A 20,918-nucleotide genomic window follows, 5' to 3' on the forward strand; every position below is an offset into this window, starting at 1 on the left:
TGGATAGATAGCTAATAGATACAGTAATAATAATAAATAATACATTTCATTTATAATAGATAGCGAATAGCTTGCAAATAGATAGCTAATAGGTAGCTAGCTATATAGATAATAATAATAATAATCCATTTGATTTATAAGCGCCTTTCAAAACTCTTAAGGACACTATATTTTTTTCTGCGGGTGAGCAGCGGCAGCCACACTAGCAAATAGATAGTAAATAGATATTACACAGAAAATTATACAGAAATTACATGCAATTCATTTGACACATATTAATTCACTGATTTTTATGTATCTGTCGATCCAGCTGTCTATCTAGCTGGCTAGCAATTTGCTATCTGTTGGCTGTCTGGCTGGCTATATATTAGCTATCTAGCTAGCTGGCCGTATATTAGCTAGCATTCTGTCTGGTTGAGTGAACGTTGGCGCGTGTGTCTGCCACTGCTCACCCACAGAAAAAAAATGATCCTGTAACTGTAAAGTGACCTTGGGAGTTTTGAAAGGCGCTTAGAAATGAAATGTATTATTATAAACATCTCTGTTTCCACTCGTCGGCGTCCAGCTAGCTCAATTAGCATCAGATGAAAGTACAGAGGCCACATCTGCTGCATCTGGACTGGGACTCGTCAATTGTCGCGTGATGTAATACTCGTAGAAATGTGCCAGGACCAATTCCAAACCCGACGGTACTTGTTTGAGCCCGTTTGTACGAGGAAAGAACAAATCTTGGAGAAGTAAATAAAGCGTCACTCCATTTTGCAAGTTTACACCATCCGTCATCAAGCAGTCTGTCAGCAATGGCGACGTTGAGGAAAAAAAATGTTTACAGTAAGGATGTCATTCAAACTATTTTTTTTTTTTTGTTGCCGCGGGCCACATTGTGGTTCCGGTTTCCTCTCGGGGAGGCGCTATGCATCACGCCAAGTGCTACGTGTGGCTAAGGGTGTTTGTGTGTTGTCTACGCAACGGAGTCAAGCAATAGAATTGCTTGAAAAACTTTGTCGATTTGTATTAATGAAAAGCAGCTAGCAGGGGACAGTATGAGTGAGGGTATTATCGCCGAGAAAACACGCCAACTTCACTCGGATATCATCAAGAGGCAACAACATCAACAACCATCACAAAGGGCAATAAAATGACTTTATTATATAGTACAGTTTATTTCTTTCATTACAATACACATTAGCACACACAATAGCACATTTATTATACATGAAATAAGGTATATTTCGTAGAAAAGTATGATTTATGGCGACATGGGAACGGATTATCCTCAGTATAATGGTTTCTTATGAGAAATACATGTTTGGAAGACTAACTTTTCACCTTCCACACACTTTCTGGGAACCAATTAAGTTTGTAAGCTGAAATGTCACTATTTCTTCTTCTTTTTTAAAGACACTCAACTGTACTTAAATTGTTCCCTTGGGCTCAATTTGAATCCGTGAGTCAAAAAATGGGAGGGTGGGGGAACCCCGATTCAGGAAATGTCCACCCTCTCCCCCCCTTTTTTTGTATTTTACAGGCGTTTCCTCCTTCCTGTTAGCTCGCTTATCAAGCGGTCCAAACATGGTCTGCCGCGTCAGCACGCTGCCTTTGGCTCATCGTTTGATGCCAAGCCGCCCAAAATGTCAAGCCCCGACCGCTTCGTCCGCCCAGCAAATAAAAGTGTTGTTTTTTCAGCCTCGGTCCCGATAGGATGATGACGTTGTCAAGACGGACGTAGCAAAATAAGCTAAAAAAAACGGCTATAAGGGCTAATCCGAAACAGCTAACCTAGCGCACAGCAGGGGGGCCGAATTCGTTGGCGAATCTCAGCAGGAGTATAAAATGGGACGCCGGGCGCTTTGGTTTCGTGCAGCGGCACGTTTTGTTGCCGGCAGGTTAGCGCTCGCCAAATAACTGCGCGCATGATGTCAGATGTGTTGAGATGACGGACGGCTGAGCCAACAAAAAGCCTGACAACCGCTTTGCAATACCTTCTACCGCTTTTATAACAATAATAAGAAGAGATTTCATTTTTAAGCGCCTTTCAAAACTCTCAAGGTCACTTTACAGTCACGGGATGCCTTTTCTCCACGTTTTCTCAGAAACATGTTAAAAACAAAATGTCCGTCCTCCACACGTGTTGGCATCATTCGCCACACAAAGTAAAAAGAACGGCGGAACGTTTGCGCTTACGTAACAGCCTCCCATTGTGACATTGTCCGCATAATTCGTGGAAAGGGAAAATAAGCGTCATTTGAGTATAATCATATGCATTTGCGCTACATTTTTCTTGCATGACACACGTAACATGTCTGCCATGTTGTGTGTGTGTGTGTGTGTGTGTGTGTGTGTGTGTGTGTGTGTGTGTGTTGACTTTGACAGGTTGGTCTTTGTTAACGCTGCGCGGCCTCAAACGGTCATATTGCTGCTTACGATCCCGCGCATTTACTCTATGATTTTCTAACTTTTACGACGTTAGCTGTCGACGGGCCGTGAGAACCGGATGCCATCTTGGAGGTGGCAGCCCGCCAAAATGTGGCTTGCAAACGTGAGAAAGTGTCTGCTCGAGTTGCGTCGGGTGAAAAAGCAGCGCCTGCGAGGGCGATAAATTTGTTTAGATGGCGCTAGGGGGGCATCAGCAGGGTTATCAACGCATCTGCCCGATTTTACGCTACTGCGGAAAGATGATCTTTTGATGGATTTATTTCTTTTTTCTTGTTCTTTTTAGCGTAGCCCGTTTTTGTTGCGACTTTTTCAATTGAAGCTTGGATCCCATCTTCCAACTTGTTCAATTTCCTGACTTTTTTGATCTTTTCTTTTAGCTTTGACAGGGCTGAGAATTTGATGCCAATCAGCGGATTTCCGACTTTTTCCGACCAAAATGAAAACTCAATATGTATTGTCGCTTTTTCGCTCTTCATTTCCTGTTTTGGCTTGTGTTGGCGGAAAGCGCAATTTTGATTGGATAAATTTAATTGCGATAGTTTGGCTGGATTTTTACCAATCGTGAGAACCAAATTCATATTAACGGGGAATTTTCGATCGAGTGTGAGTGACTAGCGCTTTCTGGAGGAGGTTTCTCGGCCTTTCTTGACTCTGAGTGACTTGGTCAGGCTTTCCAGGGAGAAAAGCGCACGTTGCGCAAGGCCGCCGCCGTCGCCCGTTGACATCATCGTCCATGCATGCGCCGCGGCGCGGATGCGTTTGTGCGCGTCAACTTTGAACATTTGCAGCTTGACTCCCCCCTCGAAACCTCAACATAGTTCCTCCGAGTGCATTGTGTTGGCCTTATGGGACCCCCCCCCGCCAAGACTTTTGTGTATTTCCGCTGATTGCAAGAAGTTGAACTAAACAAAGAAACGCTCCAAGGTCGCCCCTGTTTTGCGTTTCCATCCTGAGAAATTTAAGCCAGCGACCATGCCGGCGAGCTCGTCCAATCACGGGAGGTCTCGGGAACCCCCCACACGTTGCCTGCCGCTGCCATCCATGTATTATTATTATTATTATTATTATTATTATTATTATTATTATTATTATTATTATTATTATTAACTCTCAAGGGCACTTTTCAGTCATGGAATACGTTTTTCTGTGGGTGAGCAGCGGCAGTCACACGCACCAGCGTTCACTCAACCCAGAAGTAACATAAATAGATAGAAAGCTACTGAGAGCGACTGAGAGCTTACACAGACAGATAGAAAGCTAGCTAGCTAATAGATAGCCAATATATATCTAATAGATAGACAGCTAGCTTAGGTAGCTAGATAGCTGTATAACTAATAGATAGCCAGCTACATACCTATATCCATTTGCTATATATTAGCTATCTGGCTCGCTATGTCGCTGGCTATTTATTAGCTATGTGGCTATCTTGCTAGTTAGCTAATTATCTAGCTGGCTATTTATTAGCTATCTGTTAGCCAGCTAGCTTTCAACATATTTGACTTACTTCTGGGTTGAGTGAATGCTACCTATTTGCGAATGGCTACCTATTTGTTAACTAGATATTAGCTTTCTATTCGCTAGCTATTAGCTATCTATTTGTGAGCTAATAGCTATCTATTCGCTAGCTATTAGCAATATATTCACTAGCTAGCTTGCTATCTATTTAAGTTACTTTGGGGTTGAATGAACGCTGGCGCGTGTGGCTGCCGCTGCTCATCCACAGAAAAAAAATGATCCTGTGCCTGTAAATTGGATTGGATTGTATTTGCCTTTATTAATGTCGCAGTGGCGAAATTGACACCTTAACCTTAAGAGTTTTGAAAGGCGCTTTGAAATGGAATGTATTATTCTTCTTATTATTTGTGCTAACGTTGACGAAAGTGACTGGTCGCCCAGTAGCCTGCAAGCCTTGGACTGTTTTATGATGCGGCGCACCAGAATTTGTCTTCTTGAGGTCAATGTTGTCCTTTTTGGAGCGGTCGTCCGTCAAAGACAAACTCGCCCTGGGGATTTGCTCCAAAATGGATGACTCGCTTTTATATCGAAATGCAATAAATTGAAGCAAGTCCGCAGGGATGGATGGATGGCTTCCCACGACTGAGCTCATTTTTGCCGGGTGGGGGTCGACGCCCGCCACTTCCTGTTTGACATCAACTCCAGTCATCTTACAAACTTAATTGGTTCCCAGGAAGTGTGTGGAAGGCCAAAAGTTAGTCTTCCAAACATTTATTTCCCATAAGAAACCATTCAAATGAGAATAATCCGTTCCCAGATCCCCATCAATCAGAATTTTCTACCAAATAAGCCAGTAAACTCCACAAAATAGACCTTATTTTATGTATAATAAATCTGCTATTATATTGTAATTAAATAAATAAACTGTACTGCATAATCATAGTCGTTTTATTGAACTTTGTGATGGTCGTTAATGCTGTTGGCTCTTGATATCTGAGTGATGTTGCCGTGCTTTCTCTGCGATAATACCCTCACTCACACTGTCCCCTACTAGCTGCTTTTCGTGAATCCAAATCCAACAGAAGTTTTTAGAATAATAATAATACATTTCATTTAGAGGCGCCTTTCAAAACTCTCAAGGTCGCTTTACAGTCACAGGATACGTTTCTCTGCGCGTCAGTCACAATCGCCAGCGTTCACTCATTACGGAAGTAACTCAAATAGATAGAAAGCTAGCTAGCTAATACGTAGATAGCTAATAGATAGCTAGACAGTCATATGGCTAATAGCTAGCTAGCTAGTCACTTATATAGCTAACCTATTGCCTGAGACCATTGCTTAAACAACACAGTAACACCCTGAATAGCTTCTTTGTTCTTAAGGATGGTAGCGATGATCGACTTAGCGTACTTGTACTGGGACGCTAAGTTGGTGTTTTTTGATGATCTCCTTCTTCTGCTCCCACCATCATTTTCTTTTCTCTCCTCTTCGGCTAAACACTAGCCTGTGGTGCGGTCTTTTTCGGTCCCATAATAGCAAAAGTACTCCACTCGATAACAAACCATGTCTGCACTCAAAGAAAGTGGGTGTGGAAAACTAGTCCGCCAGCCACCGTGGCGCCGTGTGGTTTGGCGCGTCCGCCGAAAAATTAGTTTGAGAGCCAAGACTAGCTAATACGTAGATAGCTAATAGATAGCTCTCGTGAATTTAATGTTGGTTTGTGAGCTAAAGCGTTGTGTATTTGTATTTTTTTAACATGTGCTTGTGCCACAAAATGGAGGCGGGTGAACTCAAAAGATGGCCGAAATCCCTTGACGATGCATCAATGCTACTTTGAGATTCTCGTCACACACGGTTGACCTTCCACGTATGTGGACTTTTAGCTTTTGAAAGAAAAGGGCCCGTGTTTGTATGCTGGCCTAAAAAGAAAAACAACCGCACCCACAAGTCTTGGGCTCTCATAAAGGAACCTCTTTTTCACCAACCACCCCCCAAGCTCAGATGTTGACACAGAGCTTTGAATCGGAACAATTGCTCGTCGTTTGAGGCCAATGTTTGCGTGTCGTACGTTGCTTAGCCCGACGGCCAACAAAAGCTACGCTCACTCACTTGCAATCCAGCACAGCGCTAGGTTTTGTGCGCTACGCTAATTACCGGATTGTTTTATTAAAAAGTGAGAGTGCTCAAAGAGGCTTTTCAAGTGAGAGGCAAAGGACAAAAAAACCGCTTTCACACCTCCAAATTGGCCCAAAGGATCAAATGGATTTCTTTCATTCACTACTTTGGCGTTTTTGGCACCGCTCGCGCGAAGGCTCCGCGGGCCTACGCCGCCCCCTGCTGCACATTTGTGGTACTGACACTCGGTTTGGATTATTGCCTGCTTCTCGGATTTCTCTGAAGAAACTTTATCCTGTGAAGATGATGTTGGCCAATGGGACGACCCATTCCCGCTCATTCTGGCTGGAAAATGTGTTATAAATTAATGATTAATCGACGACCAATATCGATCAAACGGCGCCATTTTGTTTTTATTTCAGTTAAACGCCGGTTGGCACCGGCGATCAGCCTCATTACTGCCCTCTCATGGATTTTTCTCAACGCAGCGAAATGTATTTTGTTGTCATATTATTTATGTAGTTTTGTGGGTGTTTTTTTTATTGCTTCAAGATGGCTCATGTATTTTGTTTTTCTAATTCTTTCCTTTCATAACTTTGCTGCTGTGTTACTTCCGGGTAAAGTGAAAACTGGCGCGAATGGGGGCCGCTGCTTACTCGCACAAAAAAAAAAGTTATTATCCCGTGACTGTAGTGTCCTTGAGAGTTTTGAAATGCGCTTAGAAATTACATTATTAGTATTATTATTGTTATTATTTCATATAACTACATTCGAAGGAAGATTGTGTATTTTCTAGGCGATGACGTCAGCCGCTGAGCCCCGCCCATCCGCGGCTCAAACGGGAAGTTGAGCTGTTGTTGTCACACTGGAACAAGATGGCGGCCGCGCCTACTTTTTTTCAATGAAGACTCCCGATGTTTCCCTCGGCTTTCGTTATCCCGCGTCGGAGACGCCGTTGGCCGCTATGCAACCCGCGAGGCGAGTCCCCCCTTCTCCGTCAAGCACGTCGCGGTCGGGGACTCTTTTTCTGCCGCGGCGAACAGAAAAGAATAATGAAATCAAAAGGAAAAACGGCTCCCTCGTAGCGGCGGGTTAGCATGGTAACATTAGCCTCGCGCGCTTTCAGCGGGTCGAGCATCCGCGGAGGGGCTTTATGGTCACGCGCGTCGCATGTCCTAAACTCCCTTTAGTCGAAACTATTGATGAATTGCTTTTTGTCATCGCGAAGGTGCAATCGAAGCATGTTTAGACGAAACACGTAACTTTGGAGAGCGGTGTCGACTGAGCGCTTTTCTTCTTCGTTGGTTATCAGCTGGCCTTCCAGTTAGCTTGAATGGCCTCCTTTTTCCAAACAGGGCGTGAAGAGTCGCATTAGGAGGGCGACGCCGAGGGGCAACGCAGGCTGGAGGGGGCGTCAACTCTCACCCTGTCGCTGGCGGCTCGCCTCACCACAATGGTAAATTCCACCTCATCTTCATCTGTCACGACAATAAATGTCACCCGTAATTTGCCCTTCACTTCTGCAGCAACAAGTATTGGAATATGCATTAGATCGAGCTGAGGTAAGTATTGTTTTTCTTTATCCTTGCGTTAACATGCTTTTTCTGTGTACGCTGATGCCTCAGTTTACAAACGCTATAGCTCACGAACCTTTCGCTTAACGAACATTAAATTATTCGAACTAGTTTTCCGTGGACGAACCAAACCACGCAGCGCCACGCTGGCTGGCGGACTAGTTTTCCACACCCACTTTCTTTTAGTGCAGACGTGGTTTGTTATTGAGTGCAGTACTTTTGCTATTATGAACACCAACGAGGCGTGCGTTTGTTTGACTTAGCGTCCCAGTACTAGTGTGCTAAGTTGACAATTGCTACATGTGGCTAAGGGTGTTTCTTTTGGATTGCTGAAAAGCAGCTAGCAGGGGACAGTGTGAGTGAGGGTATTATCGCACGGCAACTTCACTCGGATATCATCAAGAGGCAACGACATCAATGACCATGACATAGGTAATTAAAACAACTTTATTATACAATACAGTTTATTTCTTTCATTACAATCCAATAGCACATTTATTATACATAAACTAAGGTATATTGTGTGTAGTTTTAAGGCTTATTTTAGTAGAAAATGATGTTTTATGGGGACCTGGGAACGGATTATTCTCGTTTTAATGGTTTCTTATGGAAAATAAATGTTTGGAAGACACACTTTTCGCCTTAAACACACTTATTGGGAACCAATTAAGTTTGTAAGCTGAGGTATCACTGTACGTTCTTTTGCCGTGCATGTTAAATACTTGTACTGTAAGTGTAACGTCGTACTAAGACCAGACGTGTTTTTTATTCAGACTCTTTGTTTCCAATAAATCACAACTTGTCATCTTCTTTATCCTCCCGCGTTGCTCAGTACATTGTGGAAAGTGCCCGCCAGCGCCCCGCCAGGAGGCGTCTTTCTTCTGGCGGCAGGAAAAGTTTGTACCAGAAACTCTACGAGCTCTACATCGAAGAATGCGAGAAGGAGCCGGAGTTGAAGGTTCGATTCCGGCGGCCGATTTTGGCGGCCTTCTACGCGCTTGGCGTGATCGCCATTTTGACACCTCGTCCGTTCGTTTGCGGCAGAATTTCCGGAGGAACGTCAAGCTGCTGGACAAGTTGCTGTCTCAGGAGTCGGCGCCTTGTTTGGTGGTCAACTTGTACCCCGGCAACGATGGCTACTCGCTCATGCTAAGGGGCAAAAATGGATCAGGTGAGGGGAAAATGGCCCGCACCAGTCACTCAAACAGATAGAAAGCTAGCTAGATAGCTAACATATAGCGAATAGATAGATAGCGAATAGATAGCTAATAGCTAGCCAATAGATAATAATAATACAGATAGAATACATAATACGTATATAGCCAGATAGATCGCCAGCTAGCTAATAGATTGCAAATAGCCAGCTAGCTAACAGATAGCAAATAGATAGATAGAAAGCTAGCTCGCTAGTGAATAGAGAGCTAATAGCTAGCGAATAGATAATAATAATAATAATAATAATACTTATAGAATACATACATAATACATATATAGCCAGATACATCGCCAGCTAGCTAATAGATATAAAATAGCCAGCTAGCTAACAGGTAGCTAATAGCCAGCTAGATTTTGGGTCTTGAAACTCATGAAAAGCTGAATGAAAATAATAATAATTATACATTTGATTTCTAAGCGCCTTTCAAAACTTTCAAGGTCACTTTACAGTCACAGGATAAGTTTTTTTTTTCTGTGGGTGAGCAGCGGCAGCCACATGCGCCAGCGTTCACTCAACCCGTAAGTCACTCAAATAGATAGAAAGCTAGCTGGCTAATACATAGCTACCTAGATAGCTCATTGTGTTTAGTTCATTTTGTCTCCTTATTATCTATTACAAATTAGCTAGGTAGCTATTTAGCTAATAGTTACATAACTAGAAAAGCTATACGTCTTTCTAATGTCCCGACTTCCTGTTTTGTTTTTATTGGTCAGATTCGGAAACCATCCGACTGCCGTACGAAGAAGGGGAGCTGCTGGACTACCTGGACGCCGAGGAGCTGCCGCCCGTTCTCGTGGACCTGCTGGAGAAGTCGCAGGTGTGTGATGTTAGCGCCTCATTTTCGCTAGCGGATGTCGCTAGCGGCCATCGTGGTACGTTTTCCAGGTGAACATCTTCCACTGCGGCTGCGTCCTGGTGGAGGTGCGAGATTTCCGCCAGTGCGCCAGCACCAAGATTCCTTCCTACCAGAGCAGGCACGTTCTGCTCAGGCCCACCATGCAGACGCTTGTATGCGACGTTCACGCCATGACTAGTGACCACCACAAGTGGACACAGGTACGAACGCGCTAGCTAGCAAACTTTTTGCCTTGCCAACATTAAATTCGCGAGAATATAACCTTGGCATGCGGACGAACCAAACCACACAGCGCCACGGTGGCTGGCGGACTAGTTTTCCACACCATCGGTCTTTCAGTGCAGACGTGGTTTGTTATCAAGTGTAGTACTTTTGCTATTATCGGGCCAAAGAAAAGACCCTACCACGGGCTAGTGTTCAGCACGTTTATTGTACATAAAATAAGATCTATTTTGTGTCGTTTTAAGGCTCATTTCGTAGAAAATTATGTTTTATGGGGACCTGGGAACGGATTATTCTCATTTTAATCTTTTGTTATGGGAAATACATGTTTGGAAGACGAACTTTTTGCCTTACACACACTTTCTGGGACCATTTGCGATGCGGTTGACATTTTGTCCGTCCTCCCCCAGGATGACAAGTTGCAGCTGGAGAGCCAGCTGATCTTGGCCACGGCCGAGCCTCTGTGCCTCGACCCGTCCATCTCCGTCACCTGCGCCGCGAACAGGCTGCTATACAACAAGCAAAAAATGAACACCCGCGCCATGAAACGGTAACCAGCTCCTCCGCCATATTCTCACCACTCATTTTTTTCAGGGGGATTCCCAATTAATTGTTTTTTCATTGCCGCCCACCCCGAAAGATGTTTCAAGAGGCACTCTCGGGCGGCGCTGAACCGGCAGCAGGAGCTGTCGCAGCTGCCCACGCCGCGCCAGCTGCACCTTTACGACTACCTGCAGAAGAGGAAAGAGAGGAAAACCACGCCGGTCATCGACCTAAAGATCTCCAAGATCGGAAACGTGAGCGTCCTGGCCGCCATGGCCGTTAGCGCTTCTTATTTTCCCACCAAAGTTGAGGTCTCGATCACTAGCGCATTAATTAAACATAAAATAAGGTCTATTTTGAGTAGTTTTAAGGCTTATTTAGTAGAAAATGATGTTTTATGGGGACCTGGGAATGGATTATTCTCATTTTAATGGTTTCTTATGGGACATGAATGTTTGGAAGATGAACTTTTTGCCTTACACTTTCTGGGAACCAATTAAGTTTGTAAACTGAGGTATCGCTGTATTGTTTTTTTATAAGCACTACATACTGAGTAGTACTACCCCAATACCTTTGGCTCTTGGTACTAATAGTTCCTAGAACTAAATGGTTCCAATCAGTCACTGGGGGAAAAAAAGATGTACGCAATCTGGTGTTTCCCCAATATTTTTGGTTCTTGATACTTGTAGTCCCTGGAACCAAATGCGCTGCAGACCGCACCTGAAAAGTTCCTGGCCCTCTAGAAAGTCCTTTGCCAGCAAATTCCCCCCTGGATAAAAATGTCCATCCTCTCCTTGCCTTTTGAATCTGCATTCAAGTCCGGTTTTGGCCGGTTTGACTTTTTGTTGTTGTCGTTGTGGGACAGTGCGTGGACATGTGGAGACGGAACATCTGCCAGCTGAGCGTTCCCAAAGAAATCGACGTAAGCGGCGCTTCGACCCAAAAACGGGCCCGTTTGCTCTGTTGGAGAACCAACGTGACGTTCGTTCGTTCGTTTGTTTGCTTCCCAGGTGGAGAAATACGCACGGGTGGAGAAATCGCTGCAGTTGGAAGATTCTCAGCCCAATACGGTCATCTGGCCCGCCGAGGTACGGACGGGACCTTTACCTCCTTTAGCGCCGGAATTTACCGACCTAGCTGGCTGCGTATCTATTAGATACCTATTGGCTATCTATTAGCTAGCTGACTCGCTTTCTATCTATTTGAGTTACTTCCGGGTTGAGTGAACACTGGCGCCTGTGACTGCTGCTGCTCACCCACAGAAAAACTTGTTTTGGGACTGAAAAGTGACCTTGAGAGTTTTTATTTAATTTTATTTAATAATCGGACGATTATTATTGTTATAATACATTTCATTTATAAGCGCCTTTCAAAACTCAAGGTCACTTTACAGTCACAGGAGCAGTTTTTCTGTGGGCGAGCAGCGGCAGTAACACCAGCGTTCACTCAACCTAGAAGGAATTCAAATAGCTAGCTAGCTAGCTAGCTAATAGATAGCTAAAAATACTACTAATAATACATTGTATGTGTCACCTATTTGCGCTTGGACCTGGGACGGATTATTCTCATTTTAATGGTTTCCTATGCGAAATTAATGTTTAGAACACACCCTTTCCATCTTCGCAGGAAGTTGTGGACGACTACACCTTCGAGTGCGAGTCGGGCGAACAAGCCCAAAGGACCAAAGTGTCCGTCATCCAATCGTTGGGCGACCCGCTGGTGTACGGCAAGATCTACTGCGCCAAAGACGGCAAGTCGGACGAGGACGGCGCCGACCTGAAGCTCACGCATCCGCCGTAAGACCTCCAAAGATGGAGCGCGCCTCAAAATGGCAGCCGCTCAATTAACGTCCTTGTTATTACGCACACAGTTTCCTGATCGGATCCAAAATGGATGCTGAGCGGTGAGTGGGCACGGCGGAGAAGATTTGAGCTGGTGGTAGCAACAAAGCGTAGCATTTTCAAAGTGATTCAAGTGATTTCAAAGTGAAAAAAATGATGTGACGGCTAGCTGAATAGAAAGAGAGCTAGCTAGTTCGATTGCTAGCTAGCTAGAATAAAATGACGTGGCGCCCCAGATTTGGGCCCCGGGCCTTGATTTAGACACCTGTGACTCAAGGGATGAGCCAGCTAGCTGAATAGAATGATTGCAAGCTATCTATCTCGATCGCTAGCTAGCTAGTTGGATTGCTCGCGAGCTACTTCGATCGCCAGCTAGCTGGCTTATTGGATCGCTAGCTAGCTAGTTAGCTTTCCGCCATTTCTTGACGCCGTTTGCGTGTCCTCCAGGTTCCTCGCGCAGTACAAATGCGTGTACGAGCAGGATGTCAAGTGTGAGGTGAAGATGTCCCACAACAGCGGCAGCCTGGCGCCGGCGCCCCCTTCTTCTCCCGACAAGGACGAGGTGCCTCCCCATTTTTTGGGGGGGGTCGATGACGCTAACGGCGCCGGTTGTGATCGGCCATGTCGCCGTCGCCGACAGGGCGACGGCCTTTCTCTGCTGGTCCAAACGTCCTCGTTGGGCAAAGGGGTGAAGCACCGGCCGCAGCCCATCAAACTGCCGCCGGGACCGGGTAGCGGCGCCTCAGGTAGCCCCCTAGTTCGATCGCTAGCTAGCTAATTTGATCGCCAGCTAGCTATTTTGATTGCTAGCTAGCTAGTTCGATCGCTGCTGACTTTGCGCTTGCGTCTTGTGCCCGTAGGTCATCCGTTCAGCTCCCAAAGCGCTAGTGGTCTTCTCAAGTGTCCGACGCCGCCGCCGCTTCCGCCCCAGGTTAAAGGTCAGCCTCCGAACAGGAAGCACTCGGTGGAGCTGGGACAGGTGGGACTGCTCTCCCCCGCCTCGCTTTCGCCCAGGAGCGCCACGCAAAGTGAGTACAAGACGGTTTTCCACACCCCCTTTCTTTGAGTGCAGACGTGGTTTGTTATCGAGTGGAGTACTTTTGCTATTATGGGAACTGGGGTGGTTCCGGTTCCATTTATATCATGTATATGTATATTTTGCGTAGTCTTAATAATAATACATTTCATTTGTAAGCGCTTTTCAAAACTCTCAAGGTCACTTTACAGTCACAGGATCACTTTTTCTTTGGGTGAGCAGTGGCAGCCACACACGCCAGCGTTCACTCAACCCGGAAGTTACTCAAATAGATAGAAAGTGAGCTAGCTAGCTAGATAGCCAGCTAGCTATATAGCTAATAGATGGATAGCTAGATAGCTAGACAACCATCAAGCTAATAGATAGCCAGCGAGATAGCTCATAGATTGCTAGCCAGCCAGAAAGATAGCAAATAGATAGCTACCTAGGTAGCCAGCCAAATAGCTAGCTAGTTAGCTGATAGCTAGCCAGACAGCCAACAAGAAGCAAAGATATCTTGCTAGGTAGCTAGTCAGGCTTATTTAGTAGAAAATTATGTTTGATGGGGACCTGGGAACGGATTATTCTTATTTTAATGGTTTCTTATGGCAAATAAATCTTTGGAAGATGAACTTTTAGCCTCACACGCACTTTCTGGGAACCAATTAAGTTTGTGAGCTGAGGGTGGGATGGTGTGTCATAGTTAGCCAACCGGGGGGGGGGGGTTCGTCTTTGTGTTAGGATCCGGCACCCCCAACACGACGTCACACGCCGCCGACCCGCCGACGGAGCCCCCCCTGCAGCCGCTGACCCTCAGCCAGCCGCTACCCGTCATGAGCATCCCGCTGCCCACGGTGGGCACCTCCATCACCACGGCCACCACCTCCTCCAACCCGGCCGGCCTCAACTTCATCAACGTGGTCGGCTCCGTCTGGTGGGTGGCGAGCTTTGCTATCTTCGCCGTCCACAAAAAGCCACGCGATTGGTTGTTTTGACGATTTTTTTTTTTTGGGGGGGGGTCGCCATAGCAACCCCCAGACGCTGATGAGCGGCTCCGCCTCCATGCTCGGTCCGGGTCTGAACCTGAGCGGAATCCTGCCGTCCGGAGGCCTCGTGCCCGCCGCTCAGACCGGTTAGCGGTTAGCCGCGGTGCCCCAAACGGAGGCTCGGGGGTGGGTGGTAATTATTCGGGTGTTGTTCTCTGACAGGAAGTCACTTTGGCCTGAACAGCAGCGCCGGGCTGCGACCGCTCAATTTGTTGCAGGTAAGCAACGTCGATTGATGACCTTTATTGATGACCTTTATTGAATAATTGATGTGACGGACGCGCTCAGATCCCGACGGGGCCGCTTATCTTCAACCCCGTCCAGCAGCAGCAGCCGCCGTCGCAGTTCTCCCCGCAAAGCCAGTCGGCCACTTCCAGCCCTCAACAGCAGGGGGACACGGTGAGTCCAGAATAGATAGCGAATAGCTAGCAAATAAATATATAGAAAGTTAGCTTGTTCGCAAATATATAGCTAATAGCTAGCGAATAGATAGCTAAAGGCTAGTGAATAGATGGCTAACAGATAGCGAATAGATAGCTAATACCTAGCGAATAGATAGCTAATACCTAGCGAATAGATAGCTAATAGCTAGCGAATAAATAGAAAGAAAGCTAGATCACTCGCTCGCAAATAGATTGTTAAAAGCTAGCGAATAGATGGCTATCAGATAGTGAATAGAGAGCTAATAGCTAGCAAATCGCAAATTCTTTCTTCTTCCATATTTTTCTTGATTTTAAAAACGTGACACAAAAAAGTGACTTGGATGCGATTCGACTCCAATTGGCAGTTGTGGCGTTGTCGGGCTCACCCGCTCGCCCCGACACACCCGCAAATGCCCACAATCTCCTCAAAACTCCAACTAATGACTATGTGTGGTGTTGCAGGGCGACCAGGGCGCCGACCCGACTTTAGGCAACCAGCAAACGGCCGTCATCAACTTGGGCGTGGGCGGCTTCATGTCTCCGCCGGCGGCAGGTAGGACAAACGGTCCTAAAAAAAAAAAAAAGCCATTTATTATAATAATAATACATTTCATTTCTAAGCACCTTTCAAAACTCTCAAGGTCACTTTTCAGTCACTAGCTCAGTTTTTCTGTGGGTGAGCAGCGGCAGCCATACGCGCCAGCGTTCACTCAACCCGGAAGTAACTCAAATAGAGCTCGCTATTTGCTGTCTATTGGCTATCGAACTAACGAGCATTTCCCTCCTCGGCCATGTAAACGTTGCGGTTGTACTCAAGTTTCTTTTCTCCTCTGCTGGTTGACCCCCGCCCCTCCCCCCATTAGTGCTGTCCCAGTTGGGCTGCGGGCCGGACGGCCCCGGGCCCCCGCCGCCTACGCCGAGGCTTCAACAGCAGCACCAGCCTCAGATCCAAGTAACGGTGACATGGACATAAAAACACACACACGTGCAAACGGGGGGCCATTTTGTCAATGAGGCAAAACAAAATGCAATCCAATTGGAAAGCGCCGGTTTTCCAAATAACGTCCTTTTTTAATTTGTTTTTCCTGTTATAGTTGCAATTCTTGCAGCAGCAAATGGCTATGGCGGCGGCGGCCCCCCAAGGGGGTCCGGGGGGACCGCAGCATCCCGCCAATCAAGCAAGAAGTCGGAGAAAAAGAAGCACGCCGCAACCCCTCCCCAAACCTCGCCAGGCGGACGCGTTGCCCCCCGCCGCGCCCAGGCGCGAATGAGCCGCTAGCAAGGAACGTTTTTCTTTATTATTTTGAACACACAAGATGGAAAAAGGTCCTTGAAGCTCAATACTTCCTCCTGCAAAAGGTCCTTGAAGCTCTTCCACCAAGACCCCCCCCCCCCTGGATCCCCCCAACCAAAAGATAAAATTGACCCCTGGAGGCCACCGTCTACCTCTCCAAAGCGCTTTTCGTCGGCGCTGGATTTAAAACCGTGAGTGTTGACACATTTCTGGACACTTAAATACTTTTTAAAGAGGACTTTTGTCAGCCATTTTATTGTTTTTTTTTATTACAAAAAAAGACTATATTGACAGTGGAAATACAACTATATATATATTATATAATACAGGTAACTTACGACCAGGCCGGGAACGCGTACAACAATTTTGGCCAGCCAGCCAGCATGTCACACACTTGCACAGCAATCGACCATGTGATGGCACCAGAGGGGGCGGGGGAATTTGCGTGTCATTTAGCCTTCGAGTCTCTATTCAACATTTTGAATGGATTTCGACTTGCGACCATTTTCGACTTACGACCGTTTGGTCGGAACTGAAGTCGGTCGTAAGTCAAATGTTACCTATATATAATATATATATGTATATAGTGGTTAGCCTATATTTTTATACGATGCTTTTGATGACTTTGTTGATGAGTTTGTGGATCTCTTTCTGTCGCACGGTCGCTCGGCTGATCAACTCTTGGACTTTCTCCCCAGACAAAGGCGTCCCACCTAAGAAAAAAATCAAAATAAAGAGCATAAATAATAATAATAATCATCATAATTATACATTTCATTTCTAAGCGCCTTTCAAAACTGTCAAGGTCACTTTACAGTCACAGGATGCGTTTTTCTATGGGTGAGCAGCAGCAGCCACCCGCGCCAGCGTTCACTCAACCTGGAAGTAACTCAAATAGATAGAAAGCTGGCTAGATAGCTAGCGAGATAGCTGGATAGCTAGATAAATAAATCAGGAAATGTTTCAGCAACATTTTTTACATTTAAGGCAACAACGTGGATATTGGCCAATATAAATTGTGCATTGAGATTTCCCAGTTTCCCTGAACGCATCACAGGACAGTTTCCAGCAGTGGTGACCTGGTTTGTGAACGGCGCACAGGCGTCCTTCCTCATCGGTCACCACGGTGAGGCGAGCGGTCGCCAGTTGCTCCTCTTCGCCCGAGGGGTCCACCAGGACGACGGAACTGCGGGACACCAAACGGACGTCGCGTTTTAGAAGAAATACGGGTAGGGTGGCCATTTTGGTGAAAAGGACATAATCATAATAATAATACATTTCATTTCTAAGCACCTTTCAAAACTTTTTTGTGGGTGAGCAGTGGCAGCCACACGCGCCAGCATTCACTCAACCCGGAAGTAAATTGACAGAAAGCTAGCTGGCTAGCAGATAACTAATAGCTAGCTAGTTAGACAGCTAATAGATATCAAATCGATAGCTAGCAAGGTAGCCAGCAACAGTTACCCCGTTCAACCGGGAATAACTCAAAGAGATCAAGTTAGCTAGCTAGCTAATAGCTAGCCAGCCAGCTAGATAGCTATTAATAATAATAATAACAATACATTTCATTTATCAGCGCATTTATTAGCTAGCTGGCTAATAGATGACTAATAGCTAGTTAGACAGCTATATTGAAATACACTAAATTGTGTACACACCCACGTCTGCGCAAACAGCCCAAAAAGTGAAAAAGGAAATCCTGCACTCACTTGTCAAAGACGCCGAAGGAGGCGGCGACGGGATGCTTGCGAATCTTTAACCCGCGTCGCTTTTCCAAGTTGACGTCCGGTGCGCCGGTTTCGCCGTCGACGCAGACTTTGGGGAGCTTGGCTGCGTCAATCAAAACCAAGAAGATCAAAACGAGCAGTCGACGGCAACGGAATGCGATAGCCGAAAATACGCACTGTTCTTCAAGGCGGCTAACATGGCCAGCGTGCACGCGTCCAACAGGTTGCCGTCGTAGTCCAAACAGAGCAAGTCGCAGTACAACGACCAGCACAGCTACACAAACGACGGAACGACTTGAAAGCCCAAATTTCAACACAACGCAGATAAACGTGAACATTTTTAATCGCTAAACTCCCGTCATTCTCGTAGACGACCGTATTCAAGTATTATTATTTGCTAGCTATTTGCTATCTATTAGCTCTGGCTAGCTAAAGAGCTAGCTATCTATTCGCTATCTAGCTGGCTGGCTGGCTAGATAGGTATCTGTTGGCTAACAATCGCTTACCTAGCAATCTATCTATTTGAGTTACTTTGCTAGGTATTAGCTATCTACTCGCAATCTAAGAGCTATCTGGTTGCTAGCTAATAGCGATATATTTGCTAAGCTATTAGCTATCTATTCTCTAGCAAGCTAGTTTTCTATCTATTCGCTAGCTATTAGCTATCTATTTGCTAGCTATTCGCTATCTATTTGCTAGTTATTAGCTATCTATTAGCTATTTATTGTCTAGTTAGCTAGCTTTCTATCTATTCGCTGGCTTTTAACTATTCGCTAGCTATTAGCTATCTATTCGCTAGCTATTCGCGAGCGAACTAGCTTTCTATCTATTTGAGTTACTTCCGGGTTGAGTGAACGCTGCCGCTGCTCACCCGCAGAAAAACTCATCCTGTGACTGTAAAGTGACCTTGAGAGATTTGAAAGGCGTTTCTAAATGAAATGTGTTATTATTATAACACACACGTGTATAACGTGCACACCCCTAATTTTCAATTAAAAATCGGCCTAACATTTTGTTTCACTGAATTGAAACTGATTTTTTTTCCCCAGGCCTCGTTTATAACACGCACCCAAACTTTGCTAAGCTAATTTGGTGGATATCACACTTGGAAACTAACCCAAATTAAAATATGAATTCTACTTTTGTGTCGTGGATGACATTGAGTCGCTTACCTTGCCTCGCTCGATACACAAATCCTCCATCTGGAACATTTCCGAGCTGCAGTGACGCCCCCCCCCCACCCCCAAAATAAATAGATAAAACGTTAGAAAATGTGAGTTTAAAAATGAAAATATAAATCAATTGGATGGTACCAGGTGAAGTGAACGCTAGCGCGTGTGGCTGCCGCTAGCTAGCTTTCTATCTATTTGATTATCCTGTGACTGTAAAGTGACCTTGTGAGTTTTGAAAGGCGCTTATAATCTGCTATCTATTAGTTATTTATTGGCTAGCTAATCTCGCTATCTAGTTGGCTACTTTGCTACCTATCTATTTGCTAACTCGCTATCTAGCTGGCTGCCTAACTAGCTATCTCTTTCCTATCTATTTGCTATTTATCTAGCGAGCTATCTATTAGTTATCCATGAGCTAGCTAGCTAACTTTCTGAGTTATTCCAGGTGTAGTGAACGCTGCTGCTGCTCATCCACAGAAAAAAAAAACTTATCCCGTGACTGTAAAGTGAACTTGAGAGTTTTGAAAGGCACTTAGAAATCAAATGTATTATTATTATTATTATTATTATTATTATAAATGAAATGTATTCCTATTACCTGTCAATGATGTCAACCATGAACTGACTAGCAGCCTGGGCCTGCTCCCCAGGGGGTCCAGGTCGGAATTGTGATGAGCACAGAGGTGGCAGGTCCACGTTGGGCACTGGACATTTACCGAGATATCAAAAAAGTGGTACTAAGTCCTGATTCATCAACCACAACTCACCAACGAAACCTTTTCCCGTTGCGTCCACCGACGGGTTAGCGAGCTCCTGCGCGACAATACCCACAAACTGAGCTCAAAACAACAACGCAAGTTTTAGTTTCTTCTCCGTGTTGAACATTTACCGCTTTGACCCCACAGATGACGGTGGTGTTGCCCAACTTCACCAGCGCCGAACCATCTGCTGTACCGATGGACCCTGAGGACAGTTGCAATGTGTGAAAAATAAGAAATGGGCACTTTTTGGGGCAACCGGAGTCTATTTTAGACGTATCCTTCTTCCAATGCTCTTCATTCAAACCGTCAGGGGCTTCCGAAAGCTTAGCTCAGGTGGGAAAGCTCTACAACGGTCCGGATCGGACCTCCGGAGGGCCGGATTGAGCCATGGTCTGGAGGAAAAAAAGTGCAACTAACCGATGTTGACCGTCGTGGTTCGAAATTCGTCCAATTCGCGTCCATCCGCTCGACAGTTTTCCTTCTGGAAACGTGAAAATATGCCAGGTAACGTTTATGCTCAATGTGGTGTACTACAGTATTTATAAATACTCAAAGTTCGAACGTCACCCACCAGAAAGCGCCGGTGGAACTCCAAAGGCTCAGCCGTCCTGAACACAAATCAAGACAAATCCGAAATCGATTGAATTGATTTCAGGCAAGTCCTTTTGGTCGCGTACACATTTTCATACCAACTCAGTTGTGTAAAACCCCGATTTTAAAACCGATAAATAAGTACATAATTTGTCGATAACGGCGATAAAATTATGAATTTGCCAAGTCTTTCTTACTTGAATCCAGCAGCCATGATGTTTTGTTTAACCACGTGGGTCGAAGAAAACTACGGAAGCCTGCAGGGGGAAAATAGCGAATTACATTAACTGCTAAGAATTGGCATTATTATATAATGTGTGTTATAACAACACAAAGAAGGTTACAAAAATCGGGATAATATCTTTCGGAAAACCAGCTAACGCTTAAGTCATTGCGTTTAGAATAATAATAATGGTAATAATAATTTCTAAGCGCCTTTCAAAACGCTCAAGGACACTTTACAGTCACGTGTTTTTTTTTTCGAGCGTTCACTCTATCCGGAAGTTTACTTATATTGAGGATGAACTAAAAGGCGTTTCGTTAAATTTGCTTTTTAGTGTACTTAAAAAAAGCATTAAATTCACCACGAGATGCCACCTATATATCTTTCATTAATATCCTCCATTTTTTTA

General features: G+C 45.2%; 2 protein-coding genes across 3 annotated transcripts; one reads left to right on the forward strand and one right to left on the reverse strand.

Moving 5' to 3' along the window:
- The first annotated feature begins 6,827 nt into the window (after window positions 1-6,827).
- Window positions 6,828-16,286, forward strand: supt20h (SPT20 homolog, SAGA complex component). 2 transcript variants are annotated; one of them, XM_089017156.1, is made up of 23 exons: window positions 6,828-6,984; window positions 7,362-7,462; window positions 7,533-7,568; window positions 8,413-8,538; window positions 8,625-8,751; window positions 9,510-9,613; window positions 9,682-9,852; window positions 10,285-10,424; window positions 10,515-10,671; window positions 11,283-11,339; window positions 11,428-11,505; window positions 12,044-12,213; window positions 12,288-12,320; window positions 12,706-12,820; window positions 12,899-13,004; window positions 13,119-13,286; window positions 14,015-14,207; window positions 14,302-14,405; window positions 14,482-14,537; window positions 14,608-14,718; window positions 15,204-15,294; window positions 15,605-15,699; window positions 15,836-16,286. In XM_089017156.1, the coding sequence occupies exons 2-23, from the start codon at window positions 7,460-7,462 to the stop codon at window positions 16,010-16,012; spliced, it is 2,418 nt and encodes an 805-aa protein (XP_088873282.1). In that variant the 5' UTR covers window positions 6,828-6,984; window positions 7,362-7,459; the 3' UTR covers window positions 16,013-16,286. The 2 variants fall into 2 exon arrangements, with proteins under 2 accessions (XP_088873282.1, XP_088873283.1); XM_089017157.1 differs by having other exon boundaries at window positions 15,605-15,693.
- On the reverse strand, window positions 16,258-20,565 carry exosc8 (exosome component 8). Its single transcript, XM_089017158.1, has 11 exons — window positions 20,484-20,565; window positions 20,267-20,303; window positions 20,113-20,176; window positions 19,824-19,897; window positions 19,702-19,747; window positions 19,533-19,638; window positions 18,935-18,980; window positions 17,940-18,036; window positions 17,745-17,865; window positions 17,115-17,221; window positions 16,258-16,748 (listed from the first exon to the last, which is right to left on the reverse strand). Exons 1-11 carry the CDS (start codon window positions 20,498-20,500, stop codon window positions 16,639-16,641), a joined length of 825 nt encoding a protein of 274 aa, XP_088873284.1. The 5' UTR covers window positions 20,501-20,565; the 3' UTR covers window positions 16,258-16,638.
- Between the last annotated feature and the right edge of the window lie 353 nt (window positions 20,566-20,918).

Source organism: Hippocampus bargibanti, linkage group LG16 (assembly GCF_051943395.1).
Source record: "Hippocampus bargibanti isolate YZ-2025 linkage group LG16, ASM5194339v1, whole genome shotgun sequence".
Lineage (NCBI taxonomy): Eukaryota > Metazoa > Chordata > Actinopteri > Syngnathiformes > Syngnathidae > Hippocampus > Hippocampus bargibanti.